The 14,689-nt window shown below is 42.5% G+C and overlaps 1 protein-coding gene across 4 annotated transcripts in view; it reads right to left on the minus strand.

The window, feature by feature from the left end:
• The window catches only part of GAS2 (growth arrest specific 2), a 163,241-nt gene that overhangs the window by 129,278 nt on the left and 19,274 nt on the right, over positions 1 to 14,689 (minus strand). For all 4 annotated transcript variants that reach the window (XM_025200390.1, XM_025200389.1, XM_006020707.3 and 1 more), the window contains exon 3: positions 7,424 to 7,548. In XM_025200390.1, coding sequence (XP_025056175.1) covers positions 7,424 to 7,548 — 125 coding nt within the window. The remainder of the gene's footprint in view (positions 1 to 7,423; positions 7,549 to 14,689) is intronic.

The raw sequence follows: 14,689 nt of genomic DNA on the forward strand, positions 1-14,689 counted from the left end.
GACCCAGTTTCTGCTGCTGCTTTGAGAGAAGCAGCTGGGGCAGGCAGAGCATACACAGAGAAGCTCAGCCAGAACTATGTAGGAGTTCCCAGTATAGGCCAAAGCGATGCCCCCGCTTCTGCTCTTGGAGCCATGCATGATCCTTCACCCCACTCTCAGAATAATGTTCCCCTCCTCCCACTTGGAATCCATGTATACCCGCTCCTCAGAATCATGCCCACCCGTTCCCCTCTCATCCCCAACAAGGTTTACCCCAGGCACTAACTGCTTGTTATGGCACTATCAAACAAGGATTCAGATGACATCCCCACTTCCTCTTGAACAGCCCTGTAATACAAGTGTGGTTGTCTGTTGTTGCTCCCTCTCCTGTGCCACAACTCTACTTCCCCATCTTATTCATCTCTTTTTTCTGTGTCCTTTTTTTCCCCTCCTGTTTTAAACATTAGGAAATCTAGTTTAGCAAGCCAAAGCAGTTTCATTTACAATACTGCTGTGAGCCAGTGTCCAAAAGAGCAGCTAGATGCAATGTCTTAAAAGATTTGCTGCTGTAGTTTAGCAGATCTCAGAGGGGCAGATAGATAAATGGGGTGCTGTGTCTGTTTCTGTTCATAGCATGGGTCCAAGAGTCATCACCACAAACAGAAACCTCATTGTCTATATTTACTTTTTTCCCCTTTATCTCCTCCCATTTGTTTCTCCTGTTTTGTTTTCAAGGTACCCAACAAGAACAATATTTCCAAACCACTTCAATTAAATTCTCCTTTCCATAAAAGGGACACCATCGACAAGATTATCAAACAGGTTGGGTTTTTTTTTTCTTCTTATAAAATCACTGTAAAGCTAAAAGCAAGAAGACATGGTTGATATGAAAGTATTAACACTATTTCAAGTTCTCTGGTCATTTTCTTCCTTTTGTTTTCTGTATCTTTATTAAAAGGCTAAAAAAGATTTTTTAATAGTTTGCCACAGCACTAAGCAGGCCAAGGTCTCTGTACTTAAAACTCCACACCTTGTTTAACTGTAACTGGAATATACTAATGTAACAAGGCCCATTTATTCCAATAGCAATAGGAATAACAATAGAATCAGAAAATTAGGGCTGGAAGGGATCCCCAGGGGGTTAACTTGTCCAACCTCCTGCTCAAGGCAGGAATATCCTTGTCTAAACTATACTACACAAGGATTTGTCTAGCTTTGCCTTAAAAACCTCCAACAACAGAGATTCTAAGAGTTCTCTAGATAACCTGTTCTTGCATTTAACCATTACAGCTGTGTGAAGCTTTGGTTGCCGATTTGATTCGGAAGAGATTCAGCGGCTGAATCTCCAAATCCGAACAGAATCAGGAGACCCAATTAGATTTGGAGAGTTTCAATGATTCGGCCATAGACAAAGCTTTATATGTTTTTTCTACATACCTCAAAGTACCAGGCAGTTTGTGAACACTGAGATGGTGGGGCAGAAGGAGCATCCCATGGGAGCACAGAGTGGGGCGGTCTCCAGCATGCTTGGTGGTGGACCAGAAGCATTTCTGGTCCACTTCTAGGTCCACTGTGGAGCGCACGGGGGACCCTGCCCAACAGCTCAGCGATAGGTGCCTCCTGGGTCTGGAAGGGCACCCAGGGTCCCCTCATGGCTGATCGCCAAGCCAGGGGGTCGCAGGGGGGGTTAATTGCTGAGCACATGGGGGGGTCCTCCCACACTCCTGTGGGACGCTTCATCCGCCCCACCATCTCAACGTTCATGAGCCACGCCTGGTAACTCGAGGTATGTAGATAAAATATAAAACTGTGTCTGCGGCCAGATTTCTGATTCTCTGAATCAGAATTGAATCTTCAGATTCAGATTCGGCCGAATCGAACTGGGACAGTGATCTGAATCAGACAAATCGAATCTTTGTCCCCCTAATTGGGCCAAATCCTAATCTGAATCCAATATGGCCCGCTTCACACACCCCTATTAACCATGTTCATAGCTAAAGGCTAGAAAATAGTATTTAGAGGCTTGCTTTTGGGAATTGGCATGTAGGTAAAGTAAATAATGCATTAAAACACTGGTCCAGTGGAATGGCAAGAGTTAATTGATTTCTAAAAGCCTGTCTGCAAAAAATGTCCTTCAAGGCCCACTGTTTCCAAAGCCAGTAGACACATTAGCTGGGAAATTGAAGACTTGTACCACATTGTTCCATAACACAAGATAAGGGACAGCTGTGTTGGCCAGGTCACAGTGCCCAGTTGCAAAGCCCTTAGGAGTTCTGGTTTAGGGGAACAGACCAAATTAGGAGGCCCAGTAAAAACCCAGATTAGGACGTGTGCATGTGATGAGTTTGTGAAACAAAGGAATACGCTGACAAGACAGAACACAGACAGTATGACAACCAAAGGGAAACCAATCAATGATGTCCAGAGATAGAGTCATTAGAGGGGTAGAAAGAATACAAAAAGAGGGATTTCATAGCAGCAACGGTCCTGGGGAACCTGAGGCCACCACGGACAGAAGGCTCACCACCAGCCAATCTCACTGGAGGGGGGGCCTCAGCCTTCGACCTCCAAGCTGCTGACATCTGACATTCAAGAAAGAACCTCAGGGTGAAGCTTGCATACTGGCCAGATGCACCTTCCTTCTGATGACAACTCTAGGAGTGGTAGATATAGGATTGTTTGCATTAGTTTTATCTGTTATCACTATGTATCAATAAAATTTGCCTATTATTGAATGGAGAGGTTGTGGTTGGTCTGAAGGTTTGGGTCTGCCCAAAACAAGGTATCTGGGTCATAAATCCATTGACAACAGTAGTGAGAGAAATTTTCCTAATATCTAACCTAAATTTCCACTGTTGCAATTTAAAAACATTGCTTCTTGACCTTCAGCCACTTAAAATAGTCTATCACCATCCTTTTCATAGCCATCCTTCAGGATTTGAAGATTGCTGTCAAATCTTCCAGTTCTTCCAACCTATTCCAGTAAAACATGTTTTCTAGACCTCAGACTGTTTTTGTTGCTCTCCACTAGATTCTTTCCAACATTTTACATGTTTTCTTGAAGGGAAGCAGTTTCTGCATCAACCTGGTAACTTCTGGTTCAGGTAAACTGTTTCTTTTAAATTGAAATCCAATGCCCATTTTCCAGATGCTGGAGAATGCACCACATTCCTAACTACTTTTTTCAAATGATCAATTATTTGCACCAGAAAACTTTTTGCATTAGTATTAGCCTGAAATTATCTGTCTTCATTCACTAGACACTGTACCTTGTTATGCTTTTGTGTGCTAGATGAAGCTATCTACTATCAGATATCTTTTCCCCATGTACTTACAGGCTGTGATCAAGACACCCCTTAGTCTTCTTTTTTTGTTCAACTCCTTTAATCTCTCACTCAAAAGCAAGTTTTTCAGACATCAAATCATCCTTGTAGCTCTTTTCTGAAACTTTTCCAATTTGATAACATCACTGTTAAAAGTCTGAACACTGGAAGTGGACATAATATTCCACTAATGGTTTCACAAATGCTGTATACAGAGGAAATATCACCTCCCTATCTCTAGTCTACATTTCCCAGCTTAAACAAAGATCACATTTGCCGTTTCAGCAACCATTTTGTAAGATCATAGTTAGGTTGATATCCACTATGACCTGTAAATCCTTCTCTGAATCACTATTTTCCAAAATACAGTTCCCCATCCTATATCTATATGACCTACATTCTTAGCTCCTAGATCTATGGCATTACATTCTGCTTCATTAAAAGAGTTCATCGATTTCATAGATGTTTAAGATTGGAAGGGACCTTAGTAGATCATTGAGTCTCACCTGCCCTGGGCAGTAAAGAGTGCTAGGGTCAGATGACCCTAGCCAGGTGCTTGTCCAGTCTTCTCTTAAAGACCCCCAAGGGAGGAGAGAACACCATCCCCCTTGGAAGCCCATTTCAGATTCGGGAAACTCTTACTGTAAAGAAGTTCTTCCTGATGTTTAATCTAAATCTGCTCTCTGTCAGTTTGTGGCCATTGTTTCTAGAAACTCCAAGGGGTGCCCTGGTAAACATAGCATCTCCTATTCCTTGCTGTTCCTGCCTGACAAATTTGTAGACAGCCAATGGATCCCCTCTCAGCCTTCTCTTGTGAAGGCTGAAGAGATCCAAATCCCTCTAGCCCTCCTTTGGACCCTCTCAAGGTTTTCCACATCCCTCTTGAAGTGCAGCACCCAAAACTGAACATAGTACTCCAGCTGCGACCTTACCAATGCTGCATAGAAGGGAAGTATCACCTCCCTAGACCTGTTCGTGATGCACCTGCAGTTAGCTTTACTGATCACTTCGTCGCACTGACAACTCATGTTCATCTTGGAGTTGACTATGACTCCAAGATTCCTTTCTGCTGCTGTGCTACTTAGATGGAAAGTCCCTCTTGGTCTGTGCCTAGAACAGGAGGAAATCCCCCTGTGGTCTGTCGCTGGATGTACACCCCCCCCCCCTTGTGATCTAGACCTGGACAGACTGTCCTGTCCTGAGATCCCAACTCAGACAGAAAGCCCACCCCATCCTGTGACTTAGAACCAGATTGAAAACTTGCCACCTTCTGCTATCTAAAACCAGACAGAAAGTCCACCCCTCCTGTGATCAAGAACCCAAAGCCTACCCTGCCCTGTAATGTGGAACCAGACAGACAGCCCACCCTGTCCTGTGCTCTATGACAGGGGTGTTCAACCTCAGGTTTACAGGCCAGATCCAGCCCCTGGCACAATGTCATCTAGGCCGTGGGGCTCCACAGGTCCATAAATTAGGTGGCAGGGGAATGATGGTACTGTTCCCTTACTGTATAATCTTTGGATCAATAGGGAGCCCTGAGCCCTGCACAACTGTGTACCCAATCTCAGCATGGCACTGAGCCTCCAGAACCCAATCCTAGTATGTGGGGGATGGGAGTGGGAATTTCTGGCCCCCAGGACCAAATCCCAGAGCATGGGAGATGGGAGGGAGCAAGTGGTGCCAGGCCCCTGGGACCCAATCCTAGTGCACTGAGGATGGAGGGGGTGGTGCTGGGCTCTCAGGGTCCAATCATGCTATGCAGGGCAGGGCCCCAGGGCCTGATCCAGCCTGCAGACAGGCCTCATGCCACTCATCCAGTTTGTGGGGCATAAAGGTTGAGCACCACTGACCTAGAACAAGGCAGGAAGTTGGCCATTTCTCTTATCTACATCTGGATGAAGTACCCTTCTCCCATGCTCTAGAACAGGAGGCAGCTCCCCTTCTTCCTGGTTCAGGCAGGAAAGCAGGGAGGCCCCACATCTAATCCACATGTTTGTTCCAAAGATCCCAGGTTACTAAACAATTTAGACTGCTCTGAAGAATTGCCCCATCAATGCTGTTATTCATCAGTCCACATGCATGTGTGTGTGGGGTGACACACACGCACAGTGTGCTTATGGGGAAGGCAGGCATGCAAATCACTTCTATATGACCACAGACTTCAGTATATGACCACAACCACCTTGCCACAAGCAGCTGGTATGAAAAGACATCAAACTCCAGAAAACTCAGCAATTGTGTCTGGTATACATGTGAGTTTGTCTCAGAGGCTGGTAGGGTAGATGGGTAGATGAAAAGATCTCCAATGCAAATGAGATGATGGACAGCACATGAATCTCTGAGGAAGGTGGGTGCTTGAAGGTGTTTAGGGTACTTGGTACATGTTAGGTACCTAAGGGCCAGGCTGCAGAACTTGGGATTTTCAGAAGATAGTGGGTGTTTGCAAAACTGGAAGGACTGGAAAAGGCTGTTGGAAGTAATCTGAGAAGGAAAGAGGTTTAGCTCAGTAGTTAGGAAACAAGTTAGTAGGTATAGTTATGCTACAAGGTGCTGAAGCCAGGTGCCAGCATTATGCCTTTCATCTATCTCTGCTGACTATACCTGCTGCTTGAGTCTCTGTTTGGTATTTCTTTCCCTTCTGTCATATGACAGGGGACATGCTGAGAGTGGAGACAGATGTATTACAGGACTTCTTGTCTCCAGCAGAGCAGCATCTACAATGATCCCAAGTGGCTAGTAGTAACTACAGCCATTTCTGAAGCCTGGCTGAATAAGTGACAGCTTAGCTGCAGCAATGGTGGCAAGGGGTGCCTCAAGTTTGTTGTTTGTCAGGCTGGTAAAAATGATAATTTCTTATACAATTGACCTGCTCCCAGAGAAAAAGTTCCTATTTTCTGCTGTGTTAGCCTTGCAACAACTAAAGTTGACATCTCTGAATTCTCCTCTATCTTGTGTGTATCATCAATTAAGGCAAGGTTCTTTGGGGGAGATGTGATATCTTTTATTAAACCAACTGAGTAGTTGGAAAAAAATTCTGTGCCAGCTTTCAGGCACAATCACCCTTCTTTAGTCATAGGGAGTCTGAAGAAGGGCGATTGCACCTGAAAGCTTGCAAAGAACTTTTTTCCATCTACTTGGTTGGTCTAATAAAAAATATCGCGTGTACCCAAAGAACCTTGTCTGCCTATGTCCTTAGACCAACATGGCTACAACCAAAGATCCGGTATCATCCATTTAGTTTGCTGACTTGTAAGAATTGCACAAAACCAGGAAACATCAACACCAGCACCGGAAGAGACACAAGGACTACAGTACTAAGTATGTAGCTAGGTATTTAAATCTGTAGTTGGAGCAGCTCTGTAAATAGTTGATTTAAGAAAAAGGCAGTTTGGATTAATATGTATTAAGTCCTTATGTTGCTACCCATCACTTGGCACATGAAACACATTAGTCCTGTGCAAATACAATGAAGACGGAGGTTGAACAGGTCATAGAAAGCATAATCTAAAGAGAAGAAGGCTTCCCACAGGTGTTACCAAACCCTAATGATGCAGAAGATAGAAGAGTAGACTTCAGGCTGAATTTGCATTACTGGCAGATAGAAAAGAAAAATAATCTTTTTACTTGTAAACCAAATACACTGGATATGGAAGTCACTGAGAAACAATGAACATGGAATTCCATGATTCTGCTCCTACATGGTCATAGGAGAATCAAATGTTGGGATTCATTCAAAATTTACTGAAGTAATTGGAAAGACTTCCATTGTTCTCGTTAGTCTCTGGAGCGTATTCATTTAGAATAAATTTTAAAGTAGCTTCAGTGTTCTGCTGTGGTTTCCTGGCTGTTTAAAGATGTAGTGCTGCTGCTGTAGAGTCCCATAATAGAATTGTCAAGGCACCAGATTTACTGCTCTAATAGCTTAATTTGTTAAAAAATAACAACTTTAACAGACAAAGAATTTGAAAGAATGCATATTTACATTATACCATTTTTTTAAATGTGGAACAGTGCTTCCAGATATGCAAAAGTGAAATTTCCACAAATAAAGCTCTGAACATCCCAGAAAGATTAGATTATGTAACAATTTCATGAGCATGAATGTATTATTTACTACTTACTTTAACAGGTTTGTTTGCATCAAAACTGTTTTCTTTAAATTTTTCCTGTAGGGTTTCAGCTAGTCGACAAAGCAAGGCACCATTATCCAGTTTCTCCATGAACGCTTCTGCTGTTATCTCCCTACCTGAAAAGCAAGAAGAAAATTAACATGGACACAATCTTTGACAGCAAATGTAATCCTGGATTTGCAAAAATGTAGGCATTAGCCAAAGGCCACTAAAGTCAATGAAAGTCTTTCTACTGACATAAGTGGGCTTTGAATAAGGCTCTAAATGAATAATGTACGTTGCTCTTAGCTTTTATTATTTAGGGTGCAGACAGAAGTGCAGCTCCCCACTGTAACTCAGAATGCTTTGCAGGAAGCGCTCTGAGTTACAGCGTTACCCCAGAACAAGCAGAAGTTCACTGTTGGTTCCAGGAGGGAAGGGAATCTAGCTGCTGGCTGCCAGGTGCAGCCACTTTCCCCTAGCAATGGCCCCTCTTCTGTCCCAGCCTGTCCCTGTTTCAGAATGGGAAGAAAGAAAGGGAGGAGTGGAAGCTCATTCTAGATTTTACAGCCACCGGGGTGGGGGGGGGGGGGTGTCCAATCCACCCACCCCACCCTCCAGCAGGGGCTCAAAAAGCCCCAGACCAAACTCCCTCTGCTCCCTTTCCCCCCTCCCATTCTGAAAACAGTGACAAGCTGAGAGGCAGCACAGACAGAAGTTACAAAAAATGCTCTGTTTTAAAACATCTTCATCTGACCTCTCATGCAACGAGGGTTCAGATTTTGCCTGATTGGCCATTTTTGAAGCAGTCTGAAGACATGCACTTGTGTTGCTCATGGCTATAAACCACTTTCTGTGCCCAGATTGGGTGAAAATTGTCATTTCTGCCTGCCTCCTTAGTCTTTCTGATTCTCTGAGACAACATCAGGAAAGAAACATCTTTTCTTTCGGAAGGTGTTTTATTGTTTGACATGAGTGTTCAACCTAACAATCTAGTTTTGTAAAACAATTCTAAATAATGTAACAGATTGTGTCGATCTTATTTCACCTATTTTTGACTAAGTAGGAACAAAGTTTTATTTTAGCACCATTAAAATATACCAGATTGACAGCCCAGCAGTATGTTTTAAATTTATCTTCATAACAAGTACACATAGGCAGTCAAGTGAAATCTTCCCCCACACGGTCACTTGACAACACTTCTTATTCTCTATGAGCAGAGACCAAACAGGAGGAACAGAACGTTTCCATTCAGTGTTAATTTAGGGATTGATCTTGCAAGGCACCAACAAAACTGTCCACTCAAACAACTCATGCACACAAAGCACCTTATGAGAGCAAAATTTTTTTTTAAATCATTAAAAAAAACCCTCCCTATGAAGTGCTACAGATAAAAAGCAGGGAAGATTAAGGCACCAACATTCTATTGCCGCTACTCAGAGGTTTGTAAGTACCAGCAGAGCACTAGCACACCCCAGTCAAAATCCTAATACATTGTCAGGGATTTCCCTAATATAGTATCTCAGTTTTCCAAGAGAAGAAATCATGGTGCAAATGAGAAGTAGTCTGAAAGGAACAAGAGCACGAGAAACCCACACAGCTACACCCATGAAACCCCATGACAGCATTTCTAAATAAAAACTACTTTTTTCCTCTTTCATTTTTTCAGTATTTCTGCTGGACAAAAAATTCCCCAAATGTCCTTTAGGGACAAAAGAAAAAAAAATGTCCCACTTCAGTATTCAGTGGTGCCAAGTCACTGCTGTCAAAATAGGATCTAGCCTCAATCCTTGGCCTTTCTATTAATATTGATAGTTGTTTTTGTAATGTGTATCTTAGACATTTGGGTACTAGATTCAGATCAACAGCTTATTTTACCTAGCCTACTGGACAACAGTTAGAAATTTTTTTTTTTTTTTTGCCACCGCCAATGCAGGAAAAGTTAAAACCAAAAGCTTCAAGGAGAAAGACCTCTACTTCATTATCATCCCCATTCACTCCCAATTCCTTCTTTTAGAAATTGCAGAATTCTTCTTGAAAAAGAAAATAGAGGTTTGTTAATAATTAAAGCAAGATGACATTTTTGTTAATGGCTTTTTGACTCAAAATGGCTTTTTGACCAAAACAACGTTGTTGGGGTTTTTTTTTCTTTTTGCACTAAAAAGTTTTAAAACTTGATTTTTTTTGTATTTGTAAAAAGGATGTTTTTTTTTTAATTTATAAAAAAAAAATCCTACTCATTTTTCACCCCTCTCTCTTCCTTTTCCATTTGCTAGGCAAAAATGAGAAAAAGTAGATTTAAAAAATGGTTGTGCTTTTTTACTCTCTCAAAATGAAAAGAGAGGGAGAAGTAAAAAAAAACCAATCCTATTGATTTCAGGAAACACTTGTATTAAACCAGCTCCAAAAATAATTGAGGTAAACAAGAATATGCAGTACAAATCTATAACATTTAATGTTGAGCTTATGCACTGGCAATCAGGGTCAATTACTACTGAGGAGGAAGCTACAGTGCAAACAGTAATAACCAAAACTGAAAAATAATCAAAAGGATAATGCAGTAGGATAGAACTGACTATCCCTTTGAAAGCTACTGGGTAGTTTGACAATACCATACCAACCTTCAGGCAAGCAATCCCCAATCTTCATTTTGTAGGTTAAAACCAAAGATGAATACAGTACCTTCATGTGATCTCCAAATACACACCTCTTCTAGCTCATGTTAAACCTGGTATTTCAAATACATTTATACTTCCAAGAACATCCGTTTAACTTGAAGACTTTTTTTCCCTTCATTTTTATCCTCCATTCCCTCCACTGTATATTTAACATTGTAGCCCCTAGTGTACCAAATGACTTCTGCAGGTGGCAGAAGAGCAGTAGCAGAACTGCAAGTGTTTGTCACAATGGTAGCCTGTGCATAACTGACATTATTTTAGTAGTGCATGTAGGTCAGCTGGAGCCAAAAATGAAATTAATAGCCCCCAGATACAAAACGTGAGCATCCCAGCACCTTAATACCTTCACCACCATGTTGGCCTACAATCTCTATTGTTAATAATGAAAAATATTTTCAATTTTCCTCCCTTTGACTTTTGCCAAAAGGTATGAAACTATCAGAAAACTAATATAAAGAATGGCCACACTATACAAGTTGTTTTATTTTTAAAAGGCATTATTATATTTTAATAAAATGTAGATCTCCATTTAAAATATTTTAAATCAAAATGGGAAGGCTTATTTTTAGGTCCGAGTCCTTTCAATTTTCTTACGTAAAACAATTGTAGTTCTAAATGCTTGTGCTGTCCTACAATTTATAGATATATCTTATTCTGCTGTTATTCTCTAAGACTTGTTAAGGCAATAAATATCAAACCTATTCACTTATTAATCAGCAACAGTTTTCTATCTTGTATTGCCATTTAACAATACACATACATTATTTTAATGCTAAATTGCATTAGCAGTTTGATCATTGCATTTTGCACATTAAGCTGAGCATTTTAGCTCTGCTGCCTTTTATGGATGCTGAAAGAATGAGTTTTGCATTGAACATCTGTATCTAATGAAAAATATATTAGGTGTCAGCTTTCAATTCGCTCTATTTTATGGCTCCCAAAGGGGGCATGGCTTTGCTAAAACAGACACCCTGACATATTTAACAGTTGAAATGTATTGATTCAAACAAGAATAATGTTCATAGCCTGAGGGAAAAAAATGGCTTCATACATTTGGATGGAAAAAGCATTAAACTCCATTAAAAAAAACAAAAAACACCCTCTAAAAGGACCATAACTACAAGAAAGCAGTTGCAATGGTTTTGTAAGATGGTAATAGCACCATATATTTTAAAAACTGATGCTAAAGTGTAAAAACAAACAGGAAAATAAACTCCATCCCTAATCTTGCAACTGTTGCTTTTCCATTTCTTTATTGGGATTATTTGTGCATGGATTGGAATTGCTCACATAAATGAATGTTGCTGGATCTATGTCATGATTCGACTACAGGTTTTTGTTAAGTGATGTACCAAGAATACCTTAGTGCAGGACTCGCCAACTTCTGAGGGGTTGGGGGCCACAGACACCCAGTTCACATGCCATGCCATATGCCCCCTCCCAAGTAGCACTGTGTCCCCCTCCTCCCAACTGCCACACTACACAACCCCCACCATGCTGCATGGGGTCATGGATCTAACTGGTTGCAAGTTCCTCCCACCCCACAGGCTGCACTTCCTCATGGCACTGCTAGGAATGGGGGTAAAAAATGGAAGCAGAAGGATGGATGGGGAGCCTAGAGACTCTGGCAGCAGCATTAGTTGAGCAACCTGGGTAGAGGCACCTGGACTGGGAGCCTCAGGACCACCCCTCAGGGACCAGAAGCAGCCGATAGATCACCAGCTGGACAGCACTAGTTCAGTGCATGTCGAATCAACCAACTATTGTCAAGGCTGCATCACTCGTTTCATAAACCTAGATCAGTGTGGACTCATTAAACTTTGATAACTCTCATTCATATGGCAACAGGGTTCGGCAACTATGGTTTGCAGGCCAGATTCAGCCCATGGAGTCATTGGGTTTGGACCACGGACATGAAGCTCTGGCAGCATTCAGCACACAGTGGTGGGGAGAAGCGACTGGCGGATGCTTCTGTCATTCCGCAGCAGTGAGAAGTGGCAGCAGGGGGCTTCCCCTGTGCTGTAATAAGGAGAAATGGTGGTGGCAGCTAGGTCCTTCTGTTTGCCTGCCCACTGCCTGACCCATGTTGCACCATTCTGGCTTAGAACAGTGCCTTGGAACAGGGGTTCTCAGTTGGGGGTATGCTTGTTGACCAGCTGCCAGAGGACCCCTAGCTCCCACTCATCAACAGGCTGTCAGGGGTACCCCGACCAAAAAAGGTTGAAAACCAGTGCCTTAGGACAATGAGTGTTTGTACACATGAGGTGGATTTAGTCCTTAGGTCTGCCTCTGTGTCCCCCAAATAGAAACAATGAATTTTTAATTGAAACCCACTGTTTCAATTTAGGGGTTTCTGTCACTGTTACGGTGAGGGGCCAGATCCTTTTTTTTTTTTTCTGGCAGAGCCTGCCTGCAGCTGGGGGTAAGCTGCTAATGGGCTGAGGGCTCCTGAGCTGTAGAGGGTCCCATTCCTTCCATCCATGGCAGCAGTGCCCCCTGGGGACAACTGGGCAGCCCCAGCTCAGAGGCAGCACCCAGCCCGATCCAACTCTTCCCTGATCCTGAGCTGGGGTAGCACCCAGGCCACTAGCAACTTGCCCAGATAGCCCTGGGGGGCACTGCACCACTGCCATGGAGAGAAGGACCAGGGCCTGCTGATGAGGCTGCATCTAGAGTACTGCATCCAATTCTGGGCTCCACAATTTAGGAAGGATGTGGAGAAGCTTGAAAGAGTCTAGAGGAGAGCCATGCACATGATCAGAGGGCAAGAGAGTAGGCCTTATGAAGAGACGCTGAGAGCCATAGGACTCATCAGTCTGAAAAAGTGCAGGCTCAGGGGTGACTTGGTGGCAGCCTATATGTACATAAGGTGGGGTGCATCAGGATCTGGGGGAACACCTGTTCACCAGAGCACCCCAGGGGATGACAAGGTCCAATGGCCACAAACTCCTGCAAGACCATTTCAGGCTCGACATAAGGAAAAACTTCTTTACTGTCCGAGCCCCCAAGGCCTGGAACAGACTCCCCCCAGAGGTGGTGCAAGCACCTATCCTGGACACTTTCAAGACACATTTGAATGTTTATCATGCTGGGATCCTTTGACCCTAGCTGACTTCCTGCCCCTTGGGCAGGGGGCTGCCCCGATGATCTTATGAGGTCCCTAAGGTCTATGAAATCTATAAATGGGCCCCTCGCTGCTTCTTCCTTCAGCAGGCGCCTGCCCACTGAGGCTGATCCTTTTTTCCTGCGAAAAGGCTGATCCTTTTTTTCTGCAGAGCCTGCCCACCTCTCCTGTGGCCAAGGGGAGAGCTGACTAATAGCTGCAACATATCATTGCAAACTAAACTCCATCAGGGTGTAATTTAGTTTGCAACAAGGCAAACTCATTTTAAATCCCCAAAACTTCTGCACGTGTACAGTGTGATGCCATTAAGCCACACAAAGCAACATTTTTGCCACATGTACATGGTAATGGCGCCACATTTACAAGCATCCAATAGGATCACTGAAGCCCGGGGAAAACAATCCAACCAAATTTGACAGAAAAGCTGGGATCTGAAGCATGGAAAATTGTCAAAACAAGAAGATATGGTCTTAGTCTTAAAAACCACAAGTCTTGGGAAGTTCGTAGGAACTCACAGAGAAACAGAGACAAAATAAGTGAAAGTAAGAGAAAAGGAAAAGTGTCTGATTGTGCAAATAAATGAAGGTTAAAAGAAGCTGATTTGGAGGAACAGAAGAGGCTTTTCATGATTTGCTGGAGAATCTGAGAGATGCAGAAGAGGGAGGATGCTGAGGGAAGATGCTGGACACTTAGAGAATCCTGACATAAATCCAGCAAGTGTAAATAGCATCTGGCTGAAGCCACACTATAAAAAGCTTGCGACTAAGTCACATTAACAACTAGCACTAATCAAAGTCACTATTTTCTCAATGAAAATGTGAAGTATTAAGTGAAAAATGAAAATATGCATTAACTTGTCAAACTGTGAAAGTTTTGAACGTTTTTATTAGCAGCCATATGTTGAGGGAAAAAAACCAACAAAATACCTATGGAGGCAAAATAAAAATATAAGTAAATTAAGTGATGCGAGGGGAAAATATCTAACAGGTCTATACTACAAAGTTTTGCTAGCTTTACTACGGCTATCAGAACTATATAAAAAGTGAATATCCCTAACCAGTATAGCTGTGCCAGCAATCACTTCATTCTCACCTTCTGGATATATGGTGGAAGGATATTCATTTGTCTCTTTTGCAGGGATATCATGTTGTATATTTTGTACAACTAGAACAGACAAGTTGTATATTTTGTTGTGTTGTTTTAAAATGTTACAGGAAGGCTATATAAAAAGAGAACATTGACTTCTGCATAAAAGGACAGTGCCAGCATGCTGATGTAATATTAGTATAGTGTGACTTTACTAATCCCTGTGCTCAGCTCGTAAGCATGCCCAGTAAGGTTCAGAAGTTTCGAGAAGCTTACGAAAAGTCCTGCGAAATCTAGCATTTGTAAAATTGATAAAATATGCTACGCTTTCCCTCCTATCGTGGCCCCTGAGTGCTTCATAAGCATTACAGGAAGCTCACATATATACAT

This window comes from Alligator sinensis, unplaced genomic scaffold (genome assembly GCF_000455745.1).
Source record: "Alligator sinensis unplaced genomic scaffold, ASM45574v1 scaffold165_2, whole genome shotgun sequence".
Taxonomy (NCBI): domain Eukaryota; kingdom Metazoa; phylum Chordata; order Crocodylia; family Alligatoridae; genus Alligator; species Alligator sinensis.